Source organism: Dromiciops gliroides, chromosome 3 (genome assembly GCF_019393635.1).
Source record: "Dromiciops gliroides isolate mDroGli1 chromosome 3, mDroGli1.pri, whole genome shotgun sequence".
In the NCBI taxonomy this organism is placed as follows: Eukaryota; Metazoa; Chordata; class Mammalia; order Microbiotheria; family Microbiotheriidae; genus Dromiciops; species Dromiciops gliroides.
This window is the reverse complement of record NC_057863.1, coordinates 10694542-10721406: the sequence shown is the minus strand read 5'-3', so window position 1 is coordinate 10721406 and position 26865 is coordinate 10694542. Positions and strand designations below refer to the sequence as shown.

General features: G+C 45.7%; 1 protein-coding gene across 3 annotated transcripts in view; it reads left to right on the top strand.

The window, feature by feature from the left end:
* Positions 1-24300, top strand: part of D2HGDH (D-2-hydroxyglutarate dehydrogenase) — a 39530-nt gene extending 15230 nt beyond the window's left edge. The window contains exons 3-10 of one of the 3 annotated variants that reach the window (XM_043995349.1): positions 752-809; positions 2788-2927; positions 5130-5323; positions 9056-9224; positions 10279-10422; positions 12312-12454; positions 13781-13946; positions 17971-24300. In XM_043995349.1, coding sequence (XP_043851284.1) covers positions 752-809; positions 2788-2927; positions 5130-5323; positions 9056-9224; positions 10279-10422; positions 12312-12454; positions 13781-13946; positions 17971-18233 — 1277 coding nt within the window. In that variant the 3' untranslated portion in view covers positions 18234-24300. The remainder of the gene's footprint in view (positions 1-751; positions 810-2787; positions 2928-5129; positions 5324-9055; positions 9225-10278; positions 10423-12311; positions 12455-13780; positions 13947-17970) is intronic. The other 2 variants (XM_043995350.1, XM_043995351.1) reach the window with 2 other exon arrangements.
* The last annotated feature ends 2565 nt before the right edge of the window (positions 24301-26865 follow it).

Here is a 26865-nt window from a genome sequence, read left to right as displayed (position 1 = left end):
GCTCCCCCCCCCCCCCCAGTGACTCCATCTGTCTTGTCCTTTTTCCAGTTTGCTGGGTGTGTAGTGAAATGTTAGAGTTGTTGGAACGCACATTTATTTTATTATTTGTGATGGTCTTTCTGATGGTTTCTGATACTTGGCAATTCTTCACCAGGGTTGTTTCTAAAACCCTTTTTGTTTAGATTCTTTCATAAGGAGAAAACTGACTTCAGCTTAGAAGACAAGCCACTGTCCATGTTATCTTTCAGCTCAATTCCAGCTATTGGACTATGGTGTAGCTATAGTGTTTGTTACTAAGTAAATAAAAGCATAAACAGTATCCCATGAGTCCTCATCATGTTGTTGTGAAGGAAACACTTTGTAAACCTTAGAGCATTACATAATGTGACTTATTATTTGTTATAGATTTTATAAAAAAGCTTCATTATCAACCTTTTCATTTTTAAGGTAAGATTAGCCTGGACCCAAGTGAAGATGTTTAAATGATATTAAGTAACGATGAATATCTTTTTTTTTTTTTTGGCAGGGCAATGAGGGTTAAGTGACTTGCCCAGGGTTACACAGCTAGTGTCAAGTGTCTGAAGCTGGATTTGAACTCAGGTCCTCCTGAATCCAGGACTGGTGCTTTATCTACTGTGCCACCTAGCTGCCTCCACGAGGAATATCTTTTAAAATTGTTTTTATATTTTGGATTATTTTGCTTATTATGAAACCCTTGCTTTGACTTGACTCTTTTTTGGTTTTCTAACAGGCTGCAGTAAGGTGCTGCTGAAACCTAAGACTACAGAAGAGGTCTCCCAAATACTCGGGTAACTTGAGAAAGTGTTATGATGATGTGGACATCATTAGGCATTTATTAAGTGCCTACTATGTGCCAGGCTCTGTGCTAAGGTACTGATATGGGGGGATCCCAGAGTATCACGGCCAGGTGGGAAACACTACATAATTCGAGTTGTTATTTGTGATTGATTTTTAAAACAAATCTTCATTATCATGCTGATCATTTTTTAGGCAAGGTTAGACTGGCCCAGGAATGACCTGGGTTTAAGTCCCATCTCTGACACACGCTGGCTGGGTGACCCTGGCCTGGTCCCTTTGCCTCTGAGTACTACTCCTGTCTCTGTCACTGTCAGTGACCCATCAGGTGCCCTTCTGTGGTGCTAGAAAGAGTAGTTCCTGACACAGGTGAAATCACAGGTTCAGTTGGAAGAAATAAAAAAGGAATCTAGACATATGAAGAAGGCAGTCAGGAGAAAAAGGAGTCCTTTGGGATGGATTAATGGAGGCTAATGCAGAAGGGGATTTCAAGGCCTTATTTTCATTTTTATTTAGCTAACTTAAATACATCAGGGAGATCCCTTGGGATTCCATGGCTGGGGATGGCTGGGGATGGCTGGGGATGGGAGAACACTTAGCCAGATGCTCTTCACATGTGGGTATTTCCTTGAGGGGCAGCTCTGGCTTTAGGACACATGCCACCGTTCAGATGTTAATGACACAGTGAGCATTTGGGTAAGGGATGCTTTAAGGTTCACAAAGCACTTTTCATGGATAATCTCATTTGATCCTCACAGCTCTGTGAGCCTGGTGCTATTATTATCCTCATTTTATACTTGATAAAACTGGCTGAGAGAATTACATTTTTGTCCAGGGTCACACAGCTGAGTGTATGAAACAGTGTTTAACTCAGGGCTTCCTGACTTCAAGTCCAGAGCTGCCCTGCCTCTGGCATCTTGGTTGACTTCTGTGTTCCTCAGTTCAGACACTCTTTCAAGGTATTTGAAGATGTCTCAGAATATATGTTAATCGAGAGGTTTTGAACTGCAACCTCTTATTTTAGGGGGTTCTCTGCTAGTCCCATTTATTCATTTTTTTGGGAAGTAATGTGTTTCCCCTAGTAGACAGAGAGCTGGACTCGGGGTCAAGATGACCTAAGTTCAAGTCTTGGTTCTGACACATGCCGTATTTTCCCAGTTGGCCTTTCTCTATCCCTCCTAATTCCAGTGTTTTTCCTCTGTTGATGATTTCTTTTCTTTTTTGGTGAGGCAATTGAGGTTAAGTGACTTGCCCAGGGTGTTGATGATTTCTTATTTATCTTGTATAGCACTATTTGTTTGCATGGCGTTTCCCCCATCAGACTGTGAGCTGCTTGAGGGTAGGGACCCCCTGCTTCTTGTATCCTTAGTTCTTAGCACAGTCCCTGGCACAAAGTAGGTGCTTTGTTCAATCATCTCATTCATGTCTGATTCATCATCACTCCACTTGGGGTTTTCTTGGCAAAGATACTGGAGTGGTTTGCCATTTCCTTCTCCAGCTCATTTTACAGATGAGAAAACAGAGGCAAACAGGGCTAAGTGACTTTTCCAGGGTCACACAGTGAGGAAGTATCTGAGGTCTTCCTGACTCCAGGTTGGGTGCACTTATCTACTGAACCATCTCACTGCCCCAGTAGGCGCTTATTAAATGTTTGTTGACTGGCTGACTCTCTTACCTTGGGCAAGTCTCTTAACCTTTCTGTCCCAGGCAACTCTACCAGATTGTAAGTCACAGAGAAGGGACTGATTTGCTTTGGCAGAGGATGTCTCCTCACCAGGGAATTTCACTAAACCATTGAAATCCTAGAGTCACACAAAGGACAAAATCTTCCAGGCACTTAGTTTTGTCTGTGCTCAAGTATTAGTGCCTTAGGCATGGGCACGAAAAGAAAACTATCCCATTCCCTTTTCTAATAATAGTCTCTTTAGCTCCCTGGGGCCACTGCCACCGACTTTGTGTTTTCTATTTTAGGTACTGCAATAAGAGGAACTTGGCTGTCAATCCTCAGGGGGGGAACACAGGTATGGTGGGGGGCAGCGTCCCTGTCTTTGATGAAATCATCCTTTCTACATCACTTATGAATCAAGTCATCAGCTTCAACGCTGTGTCTGGTGAGTTCCTTGGGCTCTTTCAGGAGCTTCCTGGGGCTTCATAGGAACTAAAGAGAAGCCTGGCATTTCTTTCTTAGTTTAAATATTATTTACTTTCAGATCGAGAGGTACAGCTGCTGTCTGCTGTAGAACTAAAGCATATTATCTGTTTAAACAGTAATGATATGTGACGTTTAAAATCATCCTAATGTGTAGTCACCTTGTATCTACCCCCGGTGTGGGGGGAGAACTAGCTAAAGTTTACTTATAAGCTAGAAACCCAGGGAGCCAGCTTCACCTGCTACTTCCTGTCCCCCTCTCCCAGAAGGGGTGGTCCTTTGAACTTCTTGGTTCAGGGTGGTCTCATGTTGATGTCGTAGTCCACAGCCTCTGAGAACAACACCCCACTCAGGGCTGGCCAGGTGTGGTCTCCATTTAATCAACCTTAAGTAGGTTCTCAGTCAGTCTATCAGTCAGTCTTACCCATTTCAATCAATTCCAAATCAATCTTCAGGTGGGGCCCCTGGGCATCTGCCAAATCCCATTATTTTCTCACAGATAATAACTTGAATTCTAGGGCTGGATTTGCTACCAATGATCTGGGCAAGTCATTTAACCTATTTCAAGCCTCAGTTTCCTGATCTGTAATAAAGAGATCATAAAAGCCACCTCATGACATTGTTGTGAAGATAAATGAGATAATGAATCCATGTGAAAGCACTTTGTAAAACTCTACAAGTACAAGGTTGTTATTCTTATCTAATTGACCTCCATTGAGCTATAGAACAAGGAGCCCAAAGTTATTGTTGGTTTTGAGTCCATAACTGAGCCAACACTGCCATGTCCTCCTCCTTAATTCTCTGTGTCTATCAGGCATCCCCTGCCTAGCCAAGCCTCCCACATTAGAAATGATGGTGTTATCTTTAACTCCTCCCACATAGCTGATCAGTTACCAAGTCTTGTTGGTTTCATTCTTTACTATTTCTGGAGTCCACCTCTCCTTCCTGTTCTCCTGCCTCTCTGCCTGGCAGAATCCTTCATTAGCACCCTAACCTCTGAACTGCTCTTTTCACCCTCACTCTCCATCCCTTCCAATAACAGCCTTCTTGCCCCTGTCTGGACACTGTCCCCATGCTTTTCCAGCCTTGTTGCACACTACTTCCAGCCATATGTTCTCTGACCCAGTCAGAATGGACTGATTACTGACCCCCTTCCATGCCTTGTCCTTTTACTCACAGTTCTCTGTATTTAGAGCACCTTCTCCCCCAGTTTCCCTCCTTACAAATGCCACCTTTTACACAAATTCTTTCTTCATCTCCCAGCTGATGACAATTCCCCCTGCATGTCTCACACAGCCTCATACTTAGACATTTAGGGATTTCTTTGTATTACAGTTATTGGTGTTGTGTCCTTTTTATAGACTAAGCTCCACAAGGAGAGGACTAACCCTCATCTATCTTAGTGCCTAGTTGGGTGCTTTATATACCATAAGCACTTCAAATGTTTGGGGGATTAAGTCTATTATTTTGCATTTCTCTTGCCTTCTTTTCTACTTTTAGTATAACTGTGGTCTTTGTTGTATTTGGGGTTCAAGGAGAATTTGGTTAATTTGGGAAAACATTTTGTTGTTATTGACTGAAACTCTTCACATATGCACAACAATGTGAAAAATCTGATTTCCTTCATGACTCATCAGAAAAAATACTGAATTTATATTTGAAGATGAATAAGCCTGGAAAATGAATGAAATTCATTTTAACTGTTTATCCAACTTTTTTTGTGTGTTTGCCAACTGCTGAGGTGACACAGCTTCACGATATTTCCATATTTATTTGCTTCTGGCAACACAAATAGTGCTAGCATTTCCATTTATGTACTTGTTATTCCTCCTCCTCCATCCCTTGCCATCCCCTCCTTTTTTGTTTTCCAACCTTTACTTCCTTCTTTTTCTCCTTTTCTCTCACTGCACAGAAACTGATTGCTTAATTGTTACTAGCAAATACATATCCAATTCCTGAGGGGAAGCATGAAGGCTTCTTTTTTGCCCTCTCCACTGATCTGGGGTGGGGTGTGTGTTGGGGGGACAGTGGTGGTGACTCCTTCCCTCAAGTCAGGATTCTAAGAAACAGATGTGGCTTGGAAGGTGTGACAGCTGTAGTTAGTAATCACTTGTCTTTCAGCAAAAGTGTGTATGTGACAATGACCTGAATCTGGTGTTTTCAGGAATCCTGATTTGTCAGGCTGGGTGTATCCTCGAGCAGCTAAACCAGTATGTAGAGGAAAGAGACTTCATCATGCCCCTGGATTTGGGAGCGAAGGGTAGTTGTCACATTGGTGGAAATGTGGCCACAAATGCAGGTGGTCTCAGACTTCTGAGATATGGCTCTCTGCGTGGGACAGTTCTTGGACTAGAAGTGGTAAGAGATCAAAGCCTTTAGCAAACTTTAGAGCACAGTTGTTCTCAATCTGGTGTAGATACTTCTATTCTTGCTACTTGGGGATGCAGTATTTTAGACCTTTTATGATTATTTTTTAAAAGGGAACCATCACTACCTCATTCTTATGATCACTATTAAGGGATATTATTTGACATCATATGTAAAAATCGATGACTGTTTTACAATCAGTATAGAGTGTGTATATATGTGTACGTGCATGCGTGTGTGTGTGTGTGTGTGTGTGTGTGTGTGTTTGCTAGTCAACAGCTTGGAGAATGTGTCAGCATGTCGTAGTTAATAGAGCATTGAACCTGAAGTCACATTGACCTGCATCAAACCCCACCCCAGATACTAGCTGTGTGATCCCGGGCAATGGCCCCAAACTGAACCTCAGCTCTTTCCTCATCCATTAAAGTGGGAACAATGACAGAATCTCCCTTGCGAGGATCCAATAAGATGTTTGCAAAGTGCTTTCCAAATCTTTAAAGAGCAAGAGACAGGCGAGCTGCTGTGATTATAAAGTTCACTTCCTTTCTTTTGTTCATGATGCTGATTTCTAACGACACGAGGTCACCTGTCTAAGGGCAGAGCTGGTGTGAATAGGTGGGAGGGGCATCTCACTCTTCCTTCCCTGCTTAGGCAGATTTGGGGCAAGGGCAGCCATTGACACGATGTAATGCTGTCACTTCTCTCCTAGCCTGGGAGCTTGTCTTTGGATCCCCAAGCCAGAATGAGCAGCACCACATATACTCCTTTGAGCAGGTCTTTACAGATAAGCTGGCCTTCAGGTGCTGGGTGGGCTTCCTGTCTTCTTGCCATCTCCACCAGGAAGTCCCAAGGGATAGGACCGGTCTGTTTGCTTCCTCAACTCCTTACATTTTCCCTTCACTTCCTAACTGGGTGCCCTTGCTTCTCTTTGGCTTTGGAAATAGTACAGGGCCCTACAATGAAATGGATCACTGGTGTGTGGATTTAGTTACATCCTGGGCACAATCAGGCCTCCTAAAGCAACGGTGCAGTGAAAGCATTATAGAGTCCTGTCAACCTTTCCGCTAGATCAGCATCAGTAGGGAGTTTCACTGAGTAATGAATATGCCCTTAACTGAAGCATTGTAGCAGAGTGGGTAGGGGGCTGACCTTGGAGATAGGAAGGCCTGGGTTTGAATCCTGCCTCTGATACTTCCTAGCAGGGTGACCCTGAATAAGGCACTCAACTTTGCTGAGCCTCAGGCAACTCCTTGGGACCCTGTAATTAAGTCAGTACTGTTCAGTGGCAGCTAGGCAACACCATAGAGCACAGAGTGCTGGTCTTGGAGTCAGGAAGATCTGAGTTCCAATGCTGCCTCAGACATATATATATACTAGCTGTTGGACCCTGGGCAAGTCACTGAACCTCTGTTTGCCTCAGTTTCCTCATGTGTAAAGGGGGATAATAATAGCACCTACCTCCCAGGGTTTCTGTGAGGATTCAATGAGATTTTATATTTACACACATGCTCTATGTATATATGTACACACATGCATATAGAATCAATCTTCAACTTTCACAAGGGTAACGTTACTAGAAGAGGTGGAAAAGTTAAAAACACAAATGTTGATACATTGAACCTATGGGAAATAGAGGTGAGGTTCCTGCTACCACCAAAAACTGTAATCTTTCTCTAGAGACTGCTGAAAATACACTTTTCTGCATAAAATTCTCTATAACAAAACATTAATTCTGATAATATGTACTTTTCCTAATATAGTAAATATGAAGTAACCCATAAAATACAGTATATAAAATAAAACTGGTAACATGCAAAACACTTTTTACTAGCAGTTCCTTGGAATTCTGTGACCTTTTGTTTTTATGTGCAATTGGGGAAGAGATAAAATGTTATTTTAAAAACCTACCAAACATGGGGCAGCTAGGTGGCGTAGTGGATAGAGCACTAGCCCTGGAGTCAGGAGTACCTGAGTTCAAATCTGGCCTCAGACACTTAACACTTATTAGCTGTGTGACCCTGGGCAAGTCACTTAACCCCGATTGTCACACTAAAACAAAACAAAAACAAAAACAACCAAACAAAAAACAATTATCTGACCTTTTGTGCTAAACATCTCAATAAAAATTGATTTTAGACAATATTCACTTTTCATAACACACGATATCTACAATACCAAAATTACTACAGTAAATAAAATTCTTACAACTAAAACATTTCTTAACTCAAACCTTACCTTCTACTATGTCAGATGGTGGTGTGAGGACATTGTAACTATATAACAAATGTCCAAACTCATGACCTACAGAGGCTGCAGTTGATGTGGCACCAAATTTATCTAACATCTTTATGTTTTCACTAAGCCATATCATTGACTTTGCATGCTTGGGCTTAGAGCCCAGAGAGTTTGCTCTAAGCTTTGGGGGCATAATTGCAATACAAAACTTGAGGCAAACAATAAAACTTTTAAAGGCAAACAATAAAAATAATTCAACAAATACCTGGGGAGCTCTTTACTCCACGAGGGTGGGATGAACAAGACCAGTGAAGCAGCCAGTAGGATACCAGCTACTCCATATATGTGCACACATGTATTAAGCCTCTCATTTTTCTCTTTTGCACATATCTATCAATGTGCACAGTTGCCAACACAAAAGTGAAAATGAGGTGATTCATAAAATCACAAGAATGCTTAAAGCTGTGAAAATTAAATGTGCAAATGTTGAGGATTGATTATATACACAGCAATAAACATGTACATATATATGCATGCACACATGTATACATGCATATACACATATCACTTTCCAAACCTTAAAGTGCTATAGAAACCCTTGCTTTTATTATGACTATGGACAAATCTCAATCTAAGAATTCCCCATGTTGATCAAAATCACAGTTCCTTTGTGATTCCCCTGCACATGAGTAAAATGGGGCTGAATAGAAAAAAAAAAGTATTAACAGGAAACTGAAGAAGTATAAGTGAAAAAAGGGGCTGTGCAGGAGTGATGGGAGCAGATCTCAGGCTCCAAGGCTCAGGGTGGGGCAGCCCTTTGGTGCCCTTGGCCTCTGTTGTCTGCACAGCATGTCTTTTGCTGACAGAGACCTTGGACTGTGCTGTCATCAGTGATGAATGATGAGCATTCTTGGCTGACATTGTACCGGCTTCTATCCAAAAGGTCCATGTAGTTTTTTCCCCTACTAAGTCGACCATCAACAGGTAACCAGAAGCTTCCTGTCGAGTCACTTGAATTTCTTGAACCTCTTCTTGAAATTTCATTGAAATTAAAAAAAAAAAGTTTTAGCTGCCCAAGGACAGCTAGAGTCCTCCCCACGGCTATAAAAAGCACACATCACCTCACTATTGATGTCCCTATTGTTTGATCCTGTTGAAAATGTGACAGAGGCTCTTGATTGGGTGCAGCCTTTTGCCTCGTGTGTGTGTATGTGGTGTGTGTCTCTGTGTGTGTATGTGGTATGTGTGTGTGCCTGTGCCTGTGCATGTCCCAGCTGGCTGTCCTCATGCAAACTGTGCCTTGACTATCATTTGCCAAATCTCAAAGCTTCAGGAGCAAAATTGTTATTGTTTTGCCATCTGCCGATGGCTGACTGGGAGCTAGGAATATGCTTCTTTGCTTATTTCCGGAGCAGTCATTAGCCCTGGTGGCTCCCTCCACATGCCGGGAGTCGTCTGAGATCCACGCTTTCCCATTTCCCCTGCCAGGTCCTCGCCGATGGCCTTGTTCTGGACTGCTTAACTTCTCTGAGGAAGGACAATACTGGCTATGATCTCAAGCAACTCTTTATTGGCTCAGAGGGCACCCTGGGCATCATTACTGCCATTTCCATTCTGTGTCCACGGAAACCCCAGGCTGTGAACTTGGCCTTCCTAGGTAGGACCGGCAGGGTGGTTCAATCCAACCATTGGAGGCAAAGTCTCATGAAAGCTTGGCCGGGGGTGGGGTGGGGTAGGGCTGGGTTTGAGCTGAGCATGAAGCTGCTTGGGTGCTGTCGACTCATGCCTTGTTCCTCTGACTTCCTTTGACTATGGGGAACTGGATCTGAACAGGAAGGACCGGGAAGCCCAAAGCACCACCACAAGTGGGCGCTTCAACAAGAGATTGCTTCACCTTGCCTGTTGGGCCTTTAATTGAGCTGCCAAAACTAATGCTGCAATTGGCATCTTAGTCTCTGAAGGAGTTGGTGTAGCATTGGAAGCAGGATCCATTAATTCAGTCGGGCACCCTTCCGTGCGGCAGCTCCCTTAGAATTAGGAAAAAACCCCTCAACTTCAATCTGTAACTGCAATCAAGATACATTCCTTCATTTAACATCTGTTAAATGACTTCTATATGCCAGCTTCCTTTAAAAACCCAACTTCATTCCCCAATGGAATCCACTCACATTGTTCCCCCATGTTGTTCCCTATTCAGAATCCTAATAGAGTAAGTGTAAAAGCACCCATCGTTATAAGAGCTAGTTTCAGAGTTTGGAAAAAATCCCCCAAATCTCTAGGAAGAGCTTGTTGTCCTTCATGTTCAAAGGTGACACTATCAGACCATAGGTTTAGGGGTGGGGTCCACCCATCTTACCACCCGTGATATTTCTTTCTTTTCTTTTCTTTTTTTTTTTTAGTGAGGCAATTGGGGTTAAGTGACTTGCCCAGGGTCACACAGCTAGTAGTGTTAAGTCTGAGGCCGGATTTGAACTCAGGTCCTCCTGAATCCAGGGCCGGTGCTCTATCCACTGTGCCACCTAGCTGCCCCCCTTTTTTCCCCCCATGATATTTCTTATGGTTTTCTCTTTGGGGTATGTGCTGCTGTTCTGCTGGAGTGATATTGCATTGTATGCCTCCAGAAGGGAGCATGGGAGGGCATTGCTTGGAGTGATGCCTTTCAGATGGTGATCAGTGAGGCTATTTCTAATGCTTTGACCTTCTCTGTTAAGGTTGTCCAGGTTTTGCTGAAGTTCTGAAGACTTTCAGTACCTGCAAGGGAATGCTGGGGGAAATCCTGTCTGCCTATGAGTTCATGGATGACCAATGCATGCAGCTGGTAGAGAACCACCTGCGACTGTCCAATCCAGTCAGAGGTAGTGGCCCTATCTTCTTGTGCTAAGGAACCAAATCCCTGTTGATTTTAGAAAATGTGTTTTACCTGGTTGGGTGTAAAATGTGAGTTCTGCCCCATGGCATTTCAGCGTGGGGAAAAAGGTACGGGCTGAGTCAAGTTGTTTTCAGCAGCTGACTCGGAGAGACATCAGAAGTAGACAGAGAAATAGCTTGTGGAAAAGTCTGCACCAGAATGAATGACCTTTGGTGATACCACCTGCACTATCTCATTAAATTGAAAGCCACTCTCAGAAAGCCGGCAAGCCTTTGTAACTTTGGAGCCTGTCATGGCACTGCGCTCTGCCAGAGATGAAGACTTTAAGGCACCATGGAGGCCAACGCCCCCATTTTACAGATGGGGAAATAGGCTCAGAGAGAGAGATAAGTGGCTTGTCCTTGGATTTTCAGGCATTTCCATAGATCTGGGGCTGGAAGCCCAGCTCTCTGACTCCTAAGCCTGTTTTCTTTCCGTGTTATCACATTGCTTCTGGAAATAGCACTGAATTCGGGTCCTGCTTTGGGTTTGGATCTGTGGCTGGATACTCCATATAATTCAAATATATGTTGGGCCCCAGCTGTGTAGAAGATACTGGTAGGCACTAGGATTACCGAGATGGGATAGAATGTGACTCCTGTTAAAGAACATGGGCTCTAATAGCACATAAGTAAGACAGGAAAACATCACTTCAATCCAAGACTCCCTTAGGGAGGAAGGAAGTGATTGCTTAAAGCTGATAGGAGTTTGGGAAGACTAAGTCACACTGGACTAACTTCATTTCATTTGTCAATAGCGTTACTAGACTATGAGATCAGGGGCAGGCCTGGGACCTAGTGTATGTCAACTTCAGCAGGGCGGCTAGGTGGCAGGGTCTCTGGTTGTTCTCGTGGGTGGTATGGAGAGACACACTCTAGGTGACAGTCTAGTTAGGTTGATTGAGGACTACACCCAAACAATGGTGATGGCTGAGTCACAATCAGCTTGGAGCAGCATGATCCATTTCTCCTTTCTCTTCTCCACTTGGCTTTCCATGTGACTTCTAAAGACACCCCTTCCGGAGGAAGCAAATTCCAAGATGGAAGGTGAAAGAGCTATTAGTGACTTGCAAGGAGAGAAGTGGAAAAGTGATTTTGACCTAAGAGTTGCAAGATCAGAAGCAAAGGTGTCCATGGAGGGAGAAGCCAAAAGACAGGTCGAGAGGCAGTCAGAGAGAAGTGTGTAAAGGTTAAAGGGGAAGAGCATTTCAGAGCATATTTGTGAGAGCACAGAAGTTGACCCATGTACCTGGACCCAGTGAGGCAGATGAAGATGAATGGGCCCGAAGTGGAAGAGGAGGAAGAACATCCTGGATTGCTTTGGGGAACTTTCCCGGTTATTGTTATTGATCTCCAGTTGGTTCCCAGAGCTAAGCCCCACCCTCCTTAAGTCTTATTCCCTGACGCCAGCGACTGTCCCTTTGAGCCTTAGCAGATGGTTTCCTGAGTGGCTACTGCTAAACCAGTTATCATCTGAATGGCCAAGCTTTGGGTGCTGGGCCTCCTGGAACCTCACCAAAGAGCAGTGTCTTCAGAAAAAAGCCCACACCTGAAGCTGTCTCATCTCGGCAGCATGTGCCTGAGCTGGAGTCTGTTAGGCTGCCATAGTGAGCCACTGGTAGAGAGCACACCTAGTGGGCCATCTAGTCTGTCAGTATTTGAATGAGATTGAATGAAAGTTGAGCTTTTCTCTAGAGGAGCTATGGGAGGGATGGTGCAGAAAGCAGAAAAGCTGAGGGGTGCCAACTCATAGCTTTTCAGGACTCATTTGAAATTACTGGTTGGATTTATGCCTCCAACTGGCTCATTCACTTTGTGCTTTTCTTGTTTGTTCCAGAAAATCCCTTCTATGTTTTAATTGAAACTTCAGGTTCTGACACTGCGCATGATGAGGAAAAATTGAATAACTTTCTGGAGCAGGTCATGAGCTCTGGTTTGGTAACAGATGGCACTGTTGCCACAGATAACACGAAAATAAAGGTAATTCTGTCCCTCGCTATGTTTGGGAATTTTTCCTTCTTAGATTTCTGTGTTATGCCTTAGTGAATGACCCAGTGTTTAATGTTATTTAGGAACTTTTGAAGAAGATTAGCAAAGAAACTTCTGGGTATTTGTAAGCTAACAGATGCAGAATTTCTCTTTGAGTTTGGTGGTCTTCTTTGGGTACTGACCTGTTGGGATTTCACTGGTGTGGGGAACTTTGGGGATAGAGAGTCCCTCCACCAATGCAGACTAGCAACAGCTGTTCTAAATCTTAGTTGTTGTGAATTAACTGGGGGCACTAAGAAGTTGTGATGTGCCCAGGATCCTACAGCCAGGGGGTGTCAGAGATAGATCTTGAACCCAGAGCTTACATTTTTTTTTTTTAGCACTATGGCTAATTATCCATTGAGCTGCACGTCTTCTCTTGGTGCTTAATAGTGATATTTTCTTCTCTTAAGCACTGTGATAGAGGATAATAGGTTTTCATATCCTCTTTCATTAGTCTATAAATCAGCATTTTCTTGGTTTTGTACGTGAATTTTAATTTAATTTTTTTGTTAAGGATGAACTTTGCTTGATATAATTTGTCCTTTATTGTTGGGAATCAGAGAATTGAAAAACATTCCACCTGTGTTAATAAATCAACATTCACTTGCCAAAGTTCACTTTCCTTTTTCTCAAAGAGATCAGGGAATGACTTTTCATTCTAGGGTTTCTTTGCTTCAAAGAAGCATGTAAACCAGGGTACCTTTAAATAGTTAATTTTTGCAGCTTATTTAAAATGAGAATATGAGGGGGCAGCTAGGTGGCACAGTGGATAAAGCAACAGCCCTGGATTCAGGAGGACCTGAGTTCCAATCTGGCCTCAGATACTTGACACTTACTAGCTAGCTGTGTGACCCTGGGCAAGTCACTTAACCCTCATTGCCCCATTAAAAAAAAAAAAGAATACATATAAAAAATTTTGATTTACATAGAACTCTTTAGGAACATGGCTCCTGTGTCTCGTAACTGCTGGCACACCCCAGTCTTGTCTTCATAAAGTAAAAATTCCCAGTTAGGTATCTTCTGGGATTTACTATCATATGTTAATTTGAAAAACTAGCAACTTTACGCTCAATGCCCACATGACCCTGGGATAAGTCACTTAACCTGTCTCAACCTCAATTTCTTCATGCATAAAATGGGGACAATAATAGTCCCTCGGAGGACTAGTGTATAGCTCAAATAAGATACTGGGTGCCAGAAAGCGTTCCAGAAATGTTTGCTGTTGTTCTCTTTGGAGCGCCTCTGAATGACTGTTTTTATTTTCTTGCCTCTTAGATGCTGTGGTCCCTGAGGGAGAGGATCACAGAGGCCCTAAGCCGAGATGGCTATGTCTACAAATATGACATCTCGCTCCCTGTGGAGAAGCTCTATGACATTGTGCTTGATGTTCGGAGCCGCCTGGGCCAGAGCGCTAAGAGTGTGGTGGGTTACGGACACCTAGGTAAGCACATGTCTGGGAATGCCTGTTTTCCCTTAACTACAAGAGAGCAGCACATCCCAGCAGTTATCGTGTTGCCCTAAGGACTTAGGCTCTAACCCCTGCCTTTGTCACTTGTTCACTCTGTGCCCTTCTTTTGTCCTGACAGCTGCAATATGGGCTTAAGCAAGGCTGGCCAAGAGCCTGTCTTTTCAGATGAAGAGAATTTTCAAAATGCTTTATAGACTTTGTTTTACATTGTTTGGAACAATTGTCTTACAGTTATTATGTTTAAAAAGTGGTTTTGGGAGAGGAACCAGACCTAGGATGTCTTTAGTATAGGGTCCTTGGCCTGGGGAAACTCCCCTTGTCAAAGCCAGTTGGCCTTGCTCTACCACTTATAGTTAGTGGCAAAGGGAACTGAGAAATTACATGACTTGTCCAAGGTCACTCAGCCAGTCTCTAGAAGAGGCAGGGCTTGAGGCCAAGGTCCTCCTGACTCCACCGAGCCTGTTCCATTTCAGCCTCCTTCCCCATCCATGAGCCAGGGGAGAACATCATGGCAGCTGGACCTTGGGAGAAGGAGAATGCAGCAGACCAGGGAGAGAGGGGAGAAATAGAAGCCCTGTTGTGGTGCACGTATGTTACCGAGTACCTGGCCAGGCCAGAAGGAAGGAAAAGGGTGGAGGCCCAAGGCCATTGGCAAAGCTGTCAGGGAGGCACAATTGTGTAGCAATCAGGACTTCACCTATTTGGATATCTGGGGTGTTTTTCGTGTAAGTGAGAACAGCTGGTAAAACCTCGGATTGCCCTGATGATGTCCTTCTTCCAGAAGCAGAGAAATTGATGAGGGGAAGTGCCACTGAGGCCCTGGTTCTTACCAACAGGAAGAAGCAAGAACTAATGTGGAGATAATGGGCACTGCCATTTTAGCTTATGAGAAGGGGGCGGGGAGAGGGAACATCAGAAAGTTGAGAGCAAGGAGTAGGGGTGAGTAGCTCATGGCCTATAGTGATGCAAGGAAAGTCTGTTTCCAGAATGAGATGCTGATGCTGCAAATGGCAGTTATTCTAATGTGGAAGAAAGGAAGTAGATGTTAGAAAGCTAAATACTGAAGGTGGAGACAAAGTCTGGGAATGGAGGCTGGATGTCCTGAGTGGGGCTGGCCTGGAAAAACAATGTCAATGGCCTGAGAGCCCAGGAGAAGCTGGGGCTTACAGGAAGTGTAATTGATATAACAACTGGCTAATCAATCTCTTCTCTATGTTGAGAACAAGAGGAAGTTCCCCTAGAGCAAAGCTTCTTAAACTGTGGGTCTTGACCATAATTGAATGGGGAGGGGGGGGTCATGAAAAAATTGGCGACAATCAAAGGTTATGTATACTATTTTATATACCTATATACCTGGGGTCATGTAAACATTTCTTGGGTGAAAGTGGAAAAAGTTTAATAAGCTCTGTCCTGGAGCATATAGAGCAGAGAGTGATCAGGACCAAGGACAATGCTCTTCAGCTAAGAAGGGTAGAACAGGAATGGGCAATGGGGACAGTAAGAGCACACACCATGCCCCCAGTGCTGGAGCAGAGATGCTAGCGGAAGCCTAGGCCCATGCAGGATGTTAGTTGGGGTCCCAGGAGCAGAGGTCACCCCCTGCTCCAGTTTCGGTCTTCCTGGTCCTGGAAGATGCGAGCTCCTGCCGGACCTTGGATCCATGAGGAGCCAAGGGCAGAAGGATGCAGTTGGCTGACCTGATGATATTCAGAAGGACACACTGAGCCTGGGCTGCCAGGTGCCCAGTGTCATCCCGTTTCCCTCTCTGGATCAGACGGCACGGCCCCTGCGCCCAGGTTCATTTTGGGAACAGCACCGCCTGCAGTCCCCGTGAGTCATCTAGTGCTCACGGATCAGGGAAGGGCCTCCCTGTTCTGAACAGCGATGACATCCATGGGTTGCTCATCTTGCAGCTTCCGGCTCCTCTTAACAAGTTGCACCAGGGTCCGGCAGGAGAGGCGGCTGGCTCAGGTAAACGTGGACAGAACCACGGTGTGGGAGAGATGGTAGCTAGGTTGCCTCCATTGGGCCGAAGGCATCCCTGCGCTCTGGGGGCCAAGAGGAGAGCTCCAGGTGGAGTCTGGGTGGGACTGGAGCTGGGTGCAGCACTTACCCATTAGCACACAGGACCTTCCTGAACCCCAGGCAAGGTCTCCGTCTTGCAGAGCTGGCCAACAGACCCTTGTGTGGCTGGAAAGAGAGGCCGACAGATGGGTCCAGGGTGAGGAATTTGTAGAGCCCCCTGAACCCTTCCCTGCAGTCGGCTTGTCCTATGGCTCCTGCCGGGAGGTTTGTGCCAGTCATTCCCATTGCCACTGGGCATGTGGGACTGCAGGCTCTCTGGCTCCTTCTGAATGACAAGCAAATGTTCAGCATTTTCAAAGCTCTGAGGCTTTGCCAAGCCTGAGACCTGAAACATCTGGTGACTAGGAAGGCCAGACTCACATGTGCTCAGTGACTTAGAGCAGAAGCACCCCTAGTCTGATTGGCCTCTTTTTACAGGCCTCAGGATGGGGAGGGGTGGGCTCACGGTCACACAAGTGCAGAGCTGGGAGTCAGATCTTGCTTGCTTGACTCAGGTGCAGCTCTCTCTCTCTCTCTCTCTCTCTTTTTTTTTGAGTGAGGCAATTGGGGTTAAGTGACTTGCCCAGAGTCACACAGCTAGTAAGTGTCAAGTGTCTGAGGCCAGATTTGAACTCAGGTCCTCCTGACTCTGGGGCTGGGGCTCTATCCACTGTGCCATCTAGCTGCCCCGAGTTGCATCTCTTTTACTGCTGTACCATAGTAATGAAAACGGCTGTTGTGTGTGTGTGTGTGTGTCTGTGTGCGCACACGTGCATGTATGTGTGTGTGCATGTATGTGTATATGTGTGAGTGAGTACCTCTGTGTATGTACATATGAGCGCATGCATACACATGGGAGGTGTGGGGGTGATATGTTGAAGTTGGGAGGAAAGGGGTGCTGCTGAGGCCCCATTTCTCCCTTCCCAAATGGGCTTTTCATCTTGGAGATGAGTTACAGCCAGGCGACTGGTTTGCTGCCTAGTCCCAGACTCAGCCCCTGGGTTATCTTTTGGGCCTGGGGTGGGTGGGTGCAGGCTGGACCCCACCGTGTCCCCAGCACTGTTTGTATGTAAATGCTGGAGTCCTGTTATTCTCCGAGCCGCTCACCAGTAGGGCAGCATGTGGGAGGGGGGCGACCAGAGGCATATTTCTCTATGGGCATGTTGCTGAAGGAGATTGACAGGCCTGTGGCTTCCTCCACGTAGGCTCAAGGAGGCTCAGACCAGCTAATTTGATGAGGCTGGTTTTTCCCAGATTGGTGCCGACCTAGGCTCAGGCAGGAGCTGGTGAAGACTGTGTGTCATGGCAGTACTGGCTGAATGAGCTTAAGAGAAAAAAAGATTGAAGGCCCATTGTGTGCCGTCCCCTAGATCCGAACGATCATATTAGATTCTTAAATTATCCAGTCAAATAGATGTGTCAGTTACCCTGATTCTGTAGAAGAAAAAGCAGAGTCAAGGCCCAAAGGCCTCCGTGACTTGGCAGCGTCCCACAGCCCCCCGGGGTTAGAATTTGTGCTTCGCTCTTGGCTGTGTCCTTTGCCCAGACTAAATCTGGTGTCAATCCCATGGAAGCATCAGGATTTAAATGAGTGCAAAGTGACCCCTGCTCTTGTGTCGAGGCTTTTTGTCCAGAGCCGAGGATGTGGTTTTGGGGCTCTCGTGTTCGAGAGTTGTTCTTGCCTCAGATGATCAGTCCGAGGCCCTGCCCGTGGGCTCCCCGTGAAGTCTTGGTCATTGTGAGCTTTTGGGGGCAGCCTCTGCCTCCGCTGAGCTTTGTCAGCAGGGCGGCTGACCTGCCCCTGAGCAGCACTTGGCTGTGGGCAGGTCTGCTGCTCCCAGCCCCCTCTGTTTTCCCGCTGCTGCGTGTTTCTGGCCTTCCCTTAGCAGCATTCGTGCACAGTCTCTGATCTGGCTTCTCTCTGTCTCTACAGGAGATGGCAATCTGCATTTAAATGTGACGGCCGAGTCATACAGCTCTTCTCTCCTGAAGGCCATTGAGCCGTACGTGTATGAGTGGACCGCCCGGCACCATGGGAGCGTAAGTGCCGAACACGGGCTGGGGTTCAAGAAGAAGGATTTCATTGGCTACAGTAAGCCCCCAGAAGCCATCCTGCTCATGCAGCAGATCAAAGGCATGCTGGATCCCAAGGGAATCCTGAACCCGTACAAAACCCTGCCGTCCACTTCCTCTTGATGCCGCTGCCCGCCCGGCCGATTGCTGCTATTTAGACTCACACAGACTCCCCCCAGCCAGGATTCCTCCTATATTTCAATCAAGGATAGCAATTTAGAGCCAAGAATACCTCCAGACACAGCCTCATCGTACTGATTGTGGTGACTGTCGGACAGAGGCTGGCCAACCTTTGTACTGGCCACCACTGCTCGGGCAGAGCTTCCTTTTTGGACCCTGGTGTGGTAAAGCAGAAAGAAGCCTGGATTTGGAGTTCAAGGACCCAGGTTCGAATCCAGGCTCTGCTACTTACCACCTGTGTTATCTTTGAAATTCCCTTTAGCCTCTATGGGCCTCAGCTTTCTTACCCATTACGATGAAAGGGGGTTGGACCAGACCCCCTCCAGGCCCCTTCTGGCTCTAATCCCATGTCAAGCACATTCAGATGAGCCAAAGCGTAGGCACAAGGGCATGGGTGGAGCCCTACCAGCATTTGCTATGAGATTCAGGCTTGTTGTCCTAACAGACAATGGGAATTCTTTTCTATTTTTCCCATTCCTTCATTAGAGGCAGGAATAGTTGGGGGTGGTCACTGTGCTGATCACCCCTGATCCAAACAGTAGAAGCCTGTGTCGGCTTTCCCCAGGGTTCTCTTCTAGGTCCAAAGGTCAGTCCCTTGATTCTGGAAGAGATGTTTCGGGTCAGCCTTCCATAGAGTTATAAAAAGCGTACCTGCCCTGGGTAACAAAATCAGTAGACAAGCATCCTTTCCGATCTCCTCACACCAGTTGTTTGTTTGGGATGAGGATGCTAAGAGCTGGGTATTTATTGCCCTGAGCCCATTCAGCTGATAGAGATGTAGTCCCTGCCTCTGGGGGATGCTTTCCTGTCTTTTTTTTTTTGGTGGGGCAGTGAGGGTTACGTGACTTGCCCAGGGTCACACAGCTAGTTAAGTGTCAAGTGTCTGAGGCCAGATTTGAACTCAGGTCCTCCTGAATCCAGGGCCAGTGCTTTATCCACTCTGCCACCTAGCTGCCCATGTGTTTTTTTTTTAAATTTAATTTAATTTAATTTTTGCTTTCCTGTCTTAGGGAAGATTTTGTGGAGGCTGGAAGAGGCCAGGATGGGGTGATGAGGACATGGAGGGTGATGATCAAAGCTGGGTATTGGATTTCATTGGATTTCTCTCGTGCTTTAAGAGTTCCAATGGGCTTGGCCTGTTATTTCATTTGATCCTCACAAGAACCCTGTGAGGTACAGATGAAAAAAAGAGACCGACAGAGGTGAGGTGACTTGCCCAGGGTCAAACAGCTAGTTAAATATCTGGTAGGGTTTGAACACAGAACTTCCTTCTTGACTCCAGTTCCAGCATTCTTTCCACTACATCATCTGAGACGCCCAGAGCAACAACCCTAGCTCTTGGCATATGGTTATATTTGCACCAGAGTAATAGGCTGCCTACGGAAGACTGGGCAAGATTATGTCGAGGTGGGTTTTTCCATTTGGAAGGCAGAATCGAGGAGAGAGCTAATCCTCTTGTTGGAGTACTTCTCACTCCTGTGTTTGGTTTTGACTTGTTGATTGTAAACATGGGCTGTTGTTTTACCTGCTTGGAGACGTGTAAAGCATGGCGTGGGGACATGCTCTTGAGCCTCTTATTCCAGCATTTCACAGTTACATGATCTCAGAGTTGGAGAGGAATCCAGTCCAACGAGTGCATCCTTGAGCAGGCGAATTCCCTCTGGCGATGCAATTTTCTGTCTCAGTTACTGTTAGATGTGTGATCACCAGTGGTCTGGCGGGATGTGTATCTTGTCTAATGCATTCAGAGTTGACACGTCCTTCCCAATATAGCCCATGTCTTTCTATAACAGCATTTACTCGAGATGAAGACAAATATTAAGTAGATTTTTCATGGTCTCTTTTCCTCCATATGACAATTTCTGTATGTAACAAAGATTTTCCCAATGCTGGGCAGCAGAGACACTGGGGCAAAGTAGATGAACCTGCTGGAGTGGGGAATGAGATGACCCAGAATTGTGTTTCCTGGCACTGAAGGTTTCCTGTGTGACCCCCATCTAGTCTTTTCACCCTCTCTGTGCCTGACTGTCCTTAGTTGTATAATTGGAAAATAGTGGTACAGTAAAGCCCTCTTAGGTGCAGCTAGGGGGCTCAGTGGATAGAGCACCAGCCCTAGAGTCAGGAAGACCTAAGTTCAAACATGGCCTTAGATCCTCACTAGCTGGACAAGTCACTTCACCCTGTTTGCTTCAGTTTCCTCATCTGTAAAATGGTCTGGAGAAGGAAATGGCAAAGGGCTCCAGTATCTTTGCTGAGAAAGCCTCCGATGGGGTCATGACTGAAATGACTGAACAACAGCAAGGTCCTCACTATACTGTAGATGATGACAATGGTGTCATTGCAGATTTGGTCTTATACCTCAGGACTCCATAGTGCTTCCCAGTCCACTGGGACCTATGAACTGCAGGAGGCTCGAGCTGGAAGAAGCCCTAATGAGGCTCTAGAGAAGTGGTCCTCTGACATCCTCATTGATAGGACCTTCCTGTGATCACCACCGACTTGTTCCAGAATCCCCCTGTGAAGGGAAATGGGATGACGTTCCCTGATTGTTTGATCTTTTTGATGAATGGGCCAGGCAGTGGTATAAAGGACTCTACCCAATAGTATTATTGAACAGACTAAATACATTTGTTTTTTGTAACTAAATTTTGGTGTCATGAAATAATGAATAAAATAATAGAGAAGCAATGTTTGGAGGCCTTTCCTCCCTTGTGTGCTAGAGCCAGTGGGGAGTTACAGAGCCTCTTAAAAGGGGTATTGATGTCCTTTGGGTGTCTGCAGGGACAGAATGCTCATGCATTGCTGTCTTTCAGTTCAGAGGGGGGACAAATCAATTCAGCAAACTTTTTTTTTGAGGGGGTGGTCACAGAATAATGTAATCTAATTGCTGGAAGGGACCTCAGAGGCCATCTAGAACCCTTCGGCCACATGCCTCCACTTGGTGTATGAGAATTCAGCCCTGGGAAACTTGGAGAAGGGTTATTGTGAGGGACCATCATGCATTGCCAAGGGTGGAGTTTAAGGGCTCACATTTCGAAAGTGAGATGAGCGTTGTCCTTCTAAGGAAGACAGATTCCATCCTGTTAGGCTCTCGAGCCAGAACTGGGGAATGAGGGTGCCTAAATACTGATGGATTGATGCTTATTGATTGAAAGTGCAGGGGTGGCGGGGGAGAGGGAAGTGCTTGCCAACTGAATCTGAACGTTAATTAACCCTGGCACCATCTCTGTTCATAGACTTAATCACAGTTAAATCAAAGAAATTAAGTATTGAGATGTCTGGTATTCTGTTGCCAGACAGTACAGAAGGTATCTAATTTCCTTTTTTGGCAACTAGCTCTAAGTTACATGGCCTATTAAAAGAGGCATTGGGTTGACCAGATTAGGGTCCTAGTGTAATGCACAGGCTGTGAAGCTCGCCCTTAGGAGCAAATGCAGAACCCTGTTGGTGCCACCAGCTATGTAGAAGAGGCTGGGTCGCCTGCTTGCGGGAGTCATGAGGACCCTCATGTGCTTTGGAGCATGTGCAGATATTTGGTATCCGGTTCTGCTGGTAAGGATCCTGGACTTGGGGTGGGGATGGCACATCCAAAAGGCCCTCTAAAGCCTTGCTCCATATTGGATCGACTTCTTCCAGTCTGGCTACATTCCAGGGAGAGAAGAGCCGTTGCTGTAAGGGGAGAGGCCTCAGGTGCTCCCCACTGGAGGCCAACATGCAGTCTTGGCTCTACATCTGTTCTTTTGTTTTAGGGAAAGGAGATTGGAGAGGACCACGATGTTGTGAGCTCTGGGAGGTCTCAAGAGGTCCCAGAGGCCCACAGATAGAGGTGACGCCATTCCTGAAGAGTAAGGCTAGAGCACTTGATATAAGAGATCATGGGAGCGACTTGAGAGTCCAATCCACTCATTTTGCATATGGGAAAACTGAGGCTTAGAGACAGTGAAGTGACTTGCCCAGGGTCACACAGCTAGTAAGCGTCGGAGGCAGGATCGGGACCCAGGTCTTCCTGGCTCTGAGCTCACTTTGTCAAGGTAACATTGGTCCAGATCAGAGAAGAGCCCTGCACTGCTCCTGCCCCAAGGCACCTGAGGACCCGAGTCACAGGATCGGCCTCAATTGAGGAGGAGTGCCTTCGACATTTAGAGCTGGAAGGACCTCAGAGGTCTTTCAGGCCAGCCATTTTACTACACGTAAGGAAACTGAGGCCCAGAGAAGTGGGTGATTCACCCAGGGTTAGACTGGTGGTTAAGGGGGTAGACTATGCAGAACTTGGGCTCCTGCTCCAAGGTTGGTTGCTTGCTCCAAGTAGTTCCTGAGTCCAGGCGCCATCTAGTGGCCCAACTGAGTAACCTCCCAGACACAGGGTAACTGCACTACCTCTGTCCTAAGCCTGGAAATGGGGTGTCCTAATGACTGTCTGCCCATCACGTGGTAGCTATGTTTTGAGTAATGAAGCATCTCAGGGATATAACTGTTCTTAAGAGTCACGTGAACCAGTGAAAGTTATAACAATAGATGTAACTTTGATGACTGATTTTTTTTTTTTTTAATTTTTGGTGAGGCAATTGGGGTTAAGTGACTTGCCCAGGGTCACACAGCTAGTAAGTGTTAAGCGTCCGAGGTCAAATTTGAACTCAGGTCTTCCTGACTCCAGGGCTGGTGCTCTATGCCCCGCATCACCTAGCTGCCCCCGATGACTGATTATTAATAGCCAGTGCAGATCCCAGGGCACAGAAAGGCTCCTTCTACATTAGAGGTCTTTATGTGGGGATTTCCCAGGGTCTGTGAACTTGGTTGGTGAAGAAAAATTACATTTTAATTTTTAATAACCTTTGGTTTCTTTTATAATCTGGTGTATTTTATTTTACATATTTAAAATCACTATTCTGAGGAGGGACCCATGCCAGCAAAAATTTTAAACTCCTCTGTCCTCCTACTGCTCTCATTTCTGGTTTATGTTGTACTGGTTACACCCAGTCCCAGAACATTACAGAGTCTGATTTATATACCCATTATCACTCATGAGAATTCAATCTAACTATCCACACATGAAAAGCAAAGTGGATGAAGAATCCCTGTTGTCTAGACCACAATATATAGGTCCACTTGTGTGTGTGTGTGTGTGTGTGTGTGTAGGGGTATCCCAAAAGTCTTAGTGCAGTTTTAAGCTTTTAATAACTTCAGAAATAGAAATGCTACAAATACACACAAAACATTTGAAAAGTTACTTAAAATTTCAAAATATCACTGTTTCTTATTAAAATTCAACCTAACCACTGTCTTATGCTATATGTTGCTCTAGTCAATTTTCAAAATCTATAAAAAAATTTACCAGCTGCTGTTTAGGGACTGAAAGGATTGTCCTTATAATCCCAGCCTGAAGATCCTCCAAAGATGGAGGTCTGGATGCATACAGGATAGTTTTGATATGACATCACGAGAAAGATTCTGATGGAGAGAGGTCAGGTGAATGAGGCGGCCGAGGAAGAGGATGTCTCCTGATCCACTGGTTTGGGAAAGTATCATCCAGAAACTACTGCACAAGCAAGGAAGAATGGTGGGGTGTGGCACCCTGGTAAAGATTAAAATGGTAGATTTATTATTAAAAATAAAAAATAGGGGCAGCTAGGTGGCGCAGTGGATAGAGCACTGGCCCTGGATTTAGGAGGACCAGAGTTCAAATCCGGCCTCAGACACTTTACACTTACTAGCTGTGTCACCCTAGGCAAGTCACTTAACCCCAATTGCCTCACACACAAAAAAATAAAGACATGTAAATAATTAAAATTTCGGCTGGTATTTTCCCTAAGGTTTTAACATTTGTAATTCTGAAGTTAATAAAGCTTAAAAATGCACCAAGACTTTTGGGACATGATATATTTTATATATTCACACACATACATCTTAGATGCTGCAAAAATATAATGACCTAGGCCCAGAGCTGATGAGAACAGGTTATATCACCTCTGAGAAATTGCAGAGCTCTATTAAAGACTTCCAGCTACTGTTCCTGAAACAGTCTCAGTCTGTCTGCCTGCCTGTCTGTCTGTCTGTCTGTCTCTCCCTCCCTCCCTCCATCATTTCCTTCCTTCCTTCCTCCCTCACTCCCTCTCTACTTCCTCCCTCCTTCCCTACTTCCTCCCTCCCTCCTTCCTTCCCTCCCTCTCTCCATCTCTGCTTCCTCCCTCTCTTCCTTCCTTCCTTCCTTCCTCCCTTCTTCCTTCTTCACTCCCTCTCTCCCTCCCTTTCTCCCTCCCTCCCTTCTTCTTTCCTTCCTTCCCTCCCTCCCTCCTTCCCTCCCTCTGTTCCTTTTTCCCTCTCTCCCCCTCCCTCCCTCCTTCCTTCCTCCCTCCTTCACTCTTTCCCTCCCTTTCTCCCTCCCTCCATTCCTCCTTCCCTCTGTTCCTCCCTCACTCCCTTCTTCCTTTCCTCCTTTGCGGTCTTTCTGATTATGTTGCATGGCTTCAATGGAAAGACACAAGGGGAGGTGAGCAGAGACAATGCATGTCCATGAGATGTTATCCAGAAGCACAGTCTCTCCTCCAAGAAATGCCTGGCCTCCAAAGCAGATGGGCTGGACTGATGTTGGGAATGAGGCATTATCAATGAACAGTTTCTATGCTCCTTAGATATCCTTGTAGCACCAAGAGAACTCAGGGAAGGCTTCTAGCACAATGGATGGAGCTCTGGTGGTGACTGTGGAAGGGCAAGGTTGGGGGTGACAAGATGTACAGGTGTGGGCAGGTGCGCTGTTGGCGGGGGATGCACTGCTGGGCAGGCGCATATGGGCACCCAACAGAGGCTGGAGTAGATAGAGATGGCAGTGATGCCATCTGTTGATGCCAAGCCTTGGACACTTGGTCTCTACAGATACAATGTCCATGTGGCACATACTCCTTCCTGGAAACAATCCGAAGCATCTGCCAAAGGAACCTAACTCAGACTCGTTTCCGGACACCGTGTGCCCGCCAGTGTTGGAGGGTCCTCTGGGGGCTCACCTCGCTGGCTCTTGTACCTTGCAGACTTGGACGTCACGTGTCTGTGCCCACCTCTTTGATGGAAAGGAAGGAAGAACTGAAGAATAACGCAATCATCTCAATATTTCCAGGGATCTGAGATCTCGCTGACTTGGTCACTTCTTCCACTGGCCCCCCTCATTCCCCGGTCTGTATCATTCTGCTCCATGCTGTCCCAGGAATCCTCTGTCGAGTATCTCGCCTGCATATCTGGGGGTTTCTGTACATATTCCCCCCCCCCCGCCCGCAGGCAATCAGAGTCAAGTGACTTGTCCAGGGTCACACAGCTTGTAAGGGTCAAGTGTCTGAGGCTGGATTTGAATTCAGGTCCTCCTGACTCCAGGGCTGGTGCTCTATTCACTGGGCCACCTGGCTGCCCTGGCCATCTTTTTCAAGAGCATTTTTGGTGTCCAGTCTCATTCTTAGGGTGCTTGGGTTTTTTCTCTGGCACACCACATGTACATTCGGTCATCCTTTCTGATCACATGTCTCCAGAGTGATCACTTTTATGCTACTTCCGTCATGCACCACCTACTTCTCCACTGCCCTTGGGCTTATTTCCAGTTCTGCTTCTGCAGAGATTAGGTGGTTCTGTGATTCATGGCCATATAACATCACCTGCAGGATAGGATAGGGATTGTCATTCATCATTGGGACTGTGATTCACTGGGCTGGTTGGCACATTCTCAGCAACTTCTCTTCTAGAGAGTTGTCTAGGACACTGAGAAGTTAAGTGACTTGCTCAGGGTCACTCAGACCACAGGTTTCAGAGACAAGACTGGAATCCAGGTCTTCCTGAATCCAAGGCTGGCTTTCTAGCTGGTGTGCCACACTGCCTTTTGGGGTACTGTTTGAGTTAAAAAGACAGATTTTTGTCAGGGATCAATTCCAGTTCATTGAAAGTCCTTTGCAGGTTTCATGGTGCCTATTCTGAGACATGATACCCTGGAGAATGTAGAGGGGAGGGCAGCCAGAATGTCAAAGGGCCTTGATTGGGTGTTCTATGTGTCATTCAAGTCAGGAGCATTTACTGAAAACTGGTAGAATTGGCTAAAAGACCAAAGGGGCCCATGACAATTGCCTTGGAGTACTTGGAGTACTAGAGATGAGCCCTCCTCATCTGTCTTATGACATCATCTCTGTGGTGGCTGGCTCTTGACACATACTCCCCTTGTTCACTTTTCCTTGATGGAAACTTCCATCTTCTTGGCTTACTAGTGTCCAGCTGCCTAGGATATTAGAAGTGTACAAAAAATTAATTATTAATAACTATAACTAACCTGGAAAATTATATAACTATACTTATGAAAAATTATAATTATATGAAAAATGATAAGTTTAGAAAAATTATAATTGGGCCGTAAGTCCCTTCGTGGTGGCCATTCAAATGTTAGAATATTTTTAAATTGACTAGCTTAATTTGCGGGGCTAATCTGACTGGAGGACTAATCTGGGGACTTTTGACTATTTGGCTATCTGACTGCATTTAATTTAATATGGGCTGTATATAAAGTTCCGCCACACTGCTCCCAAACTGATAGACTAAAGATTAAGAAGCC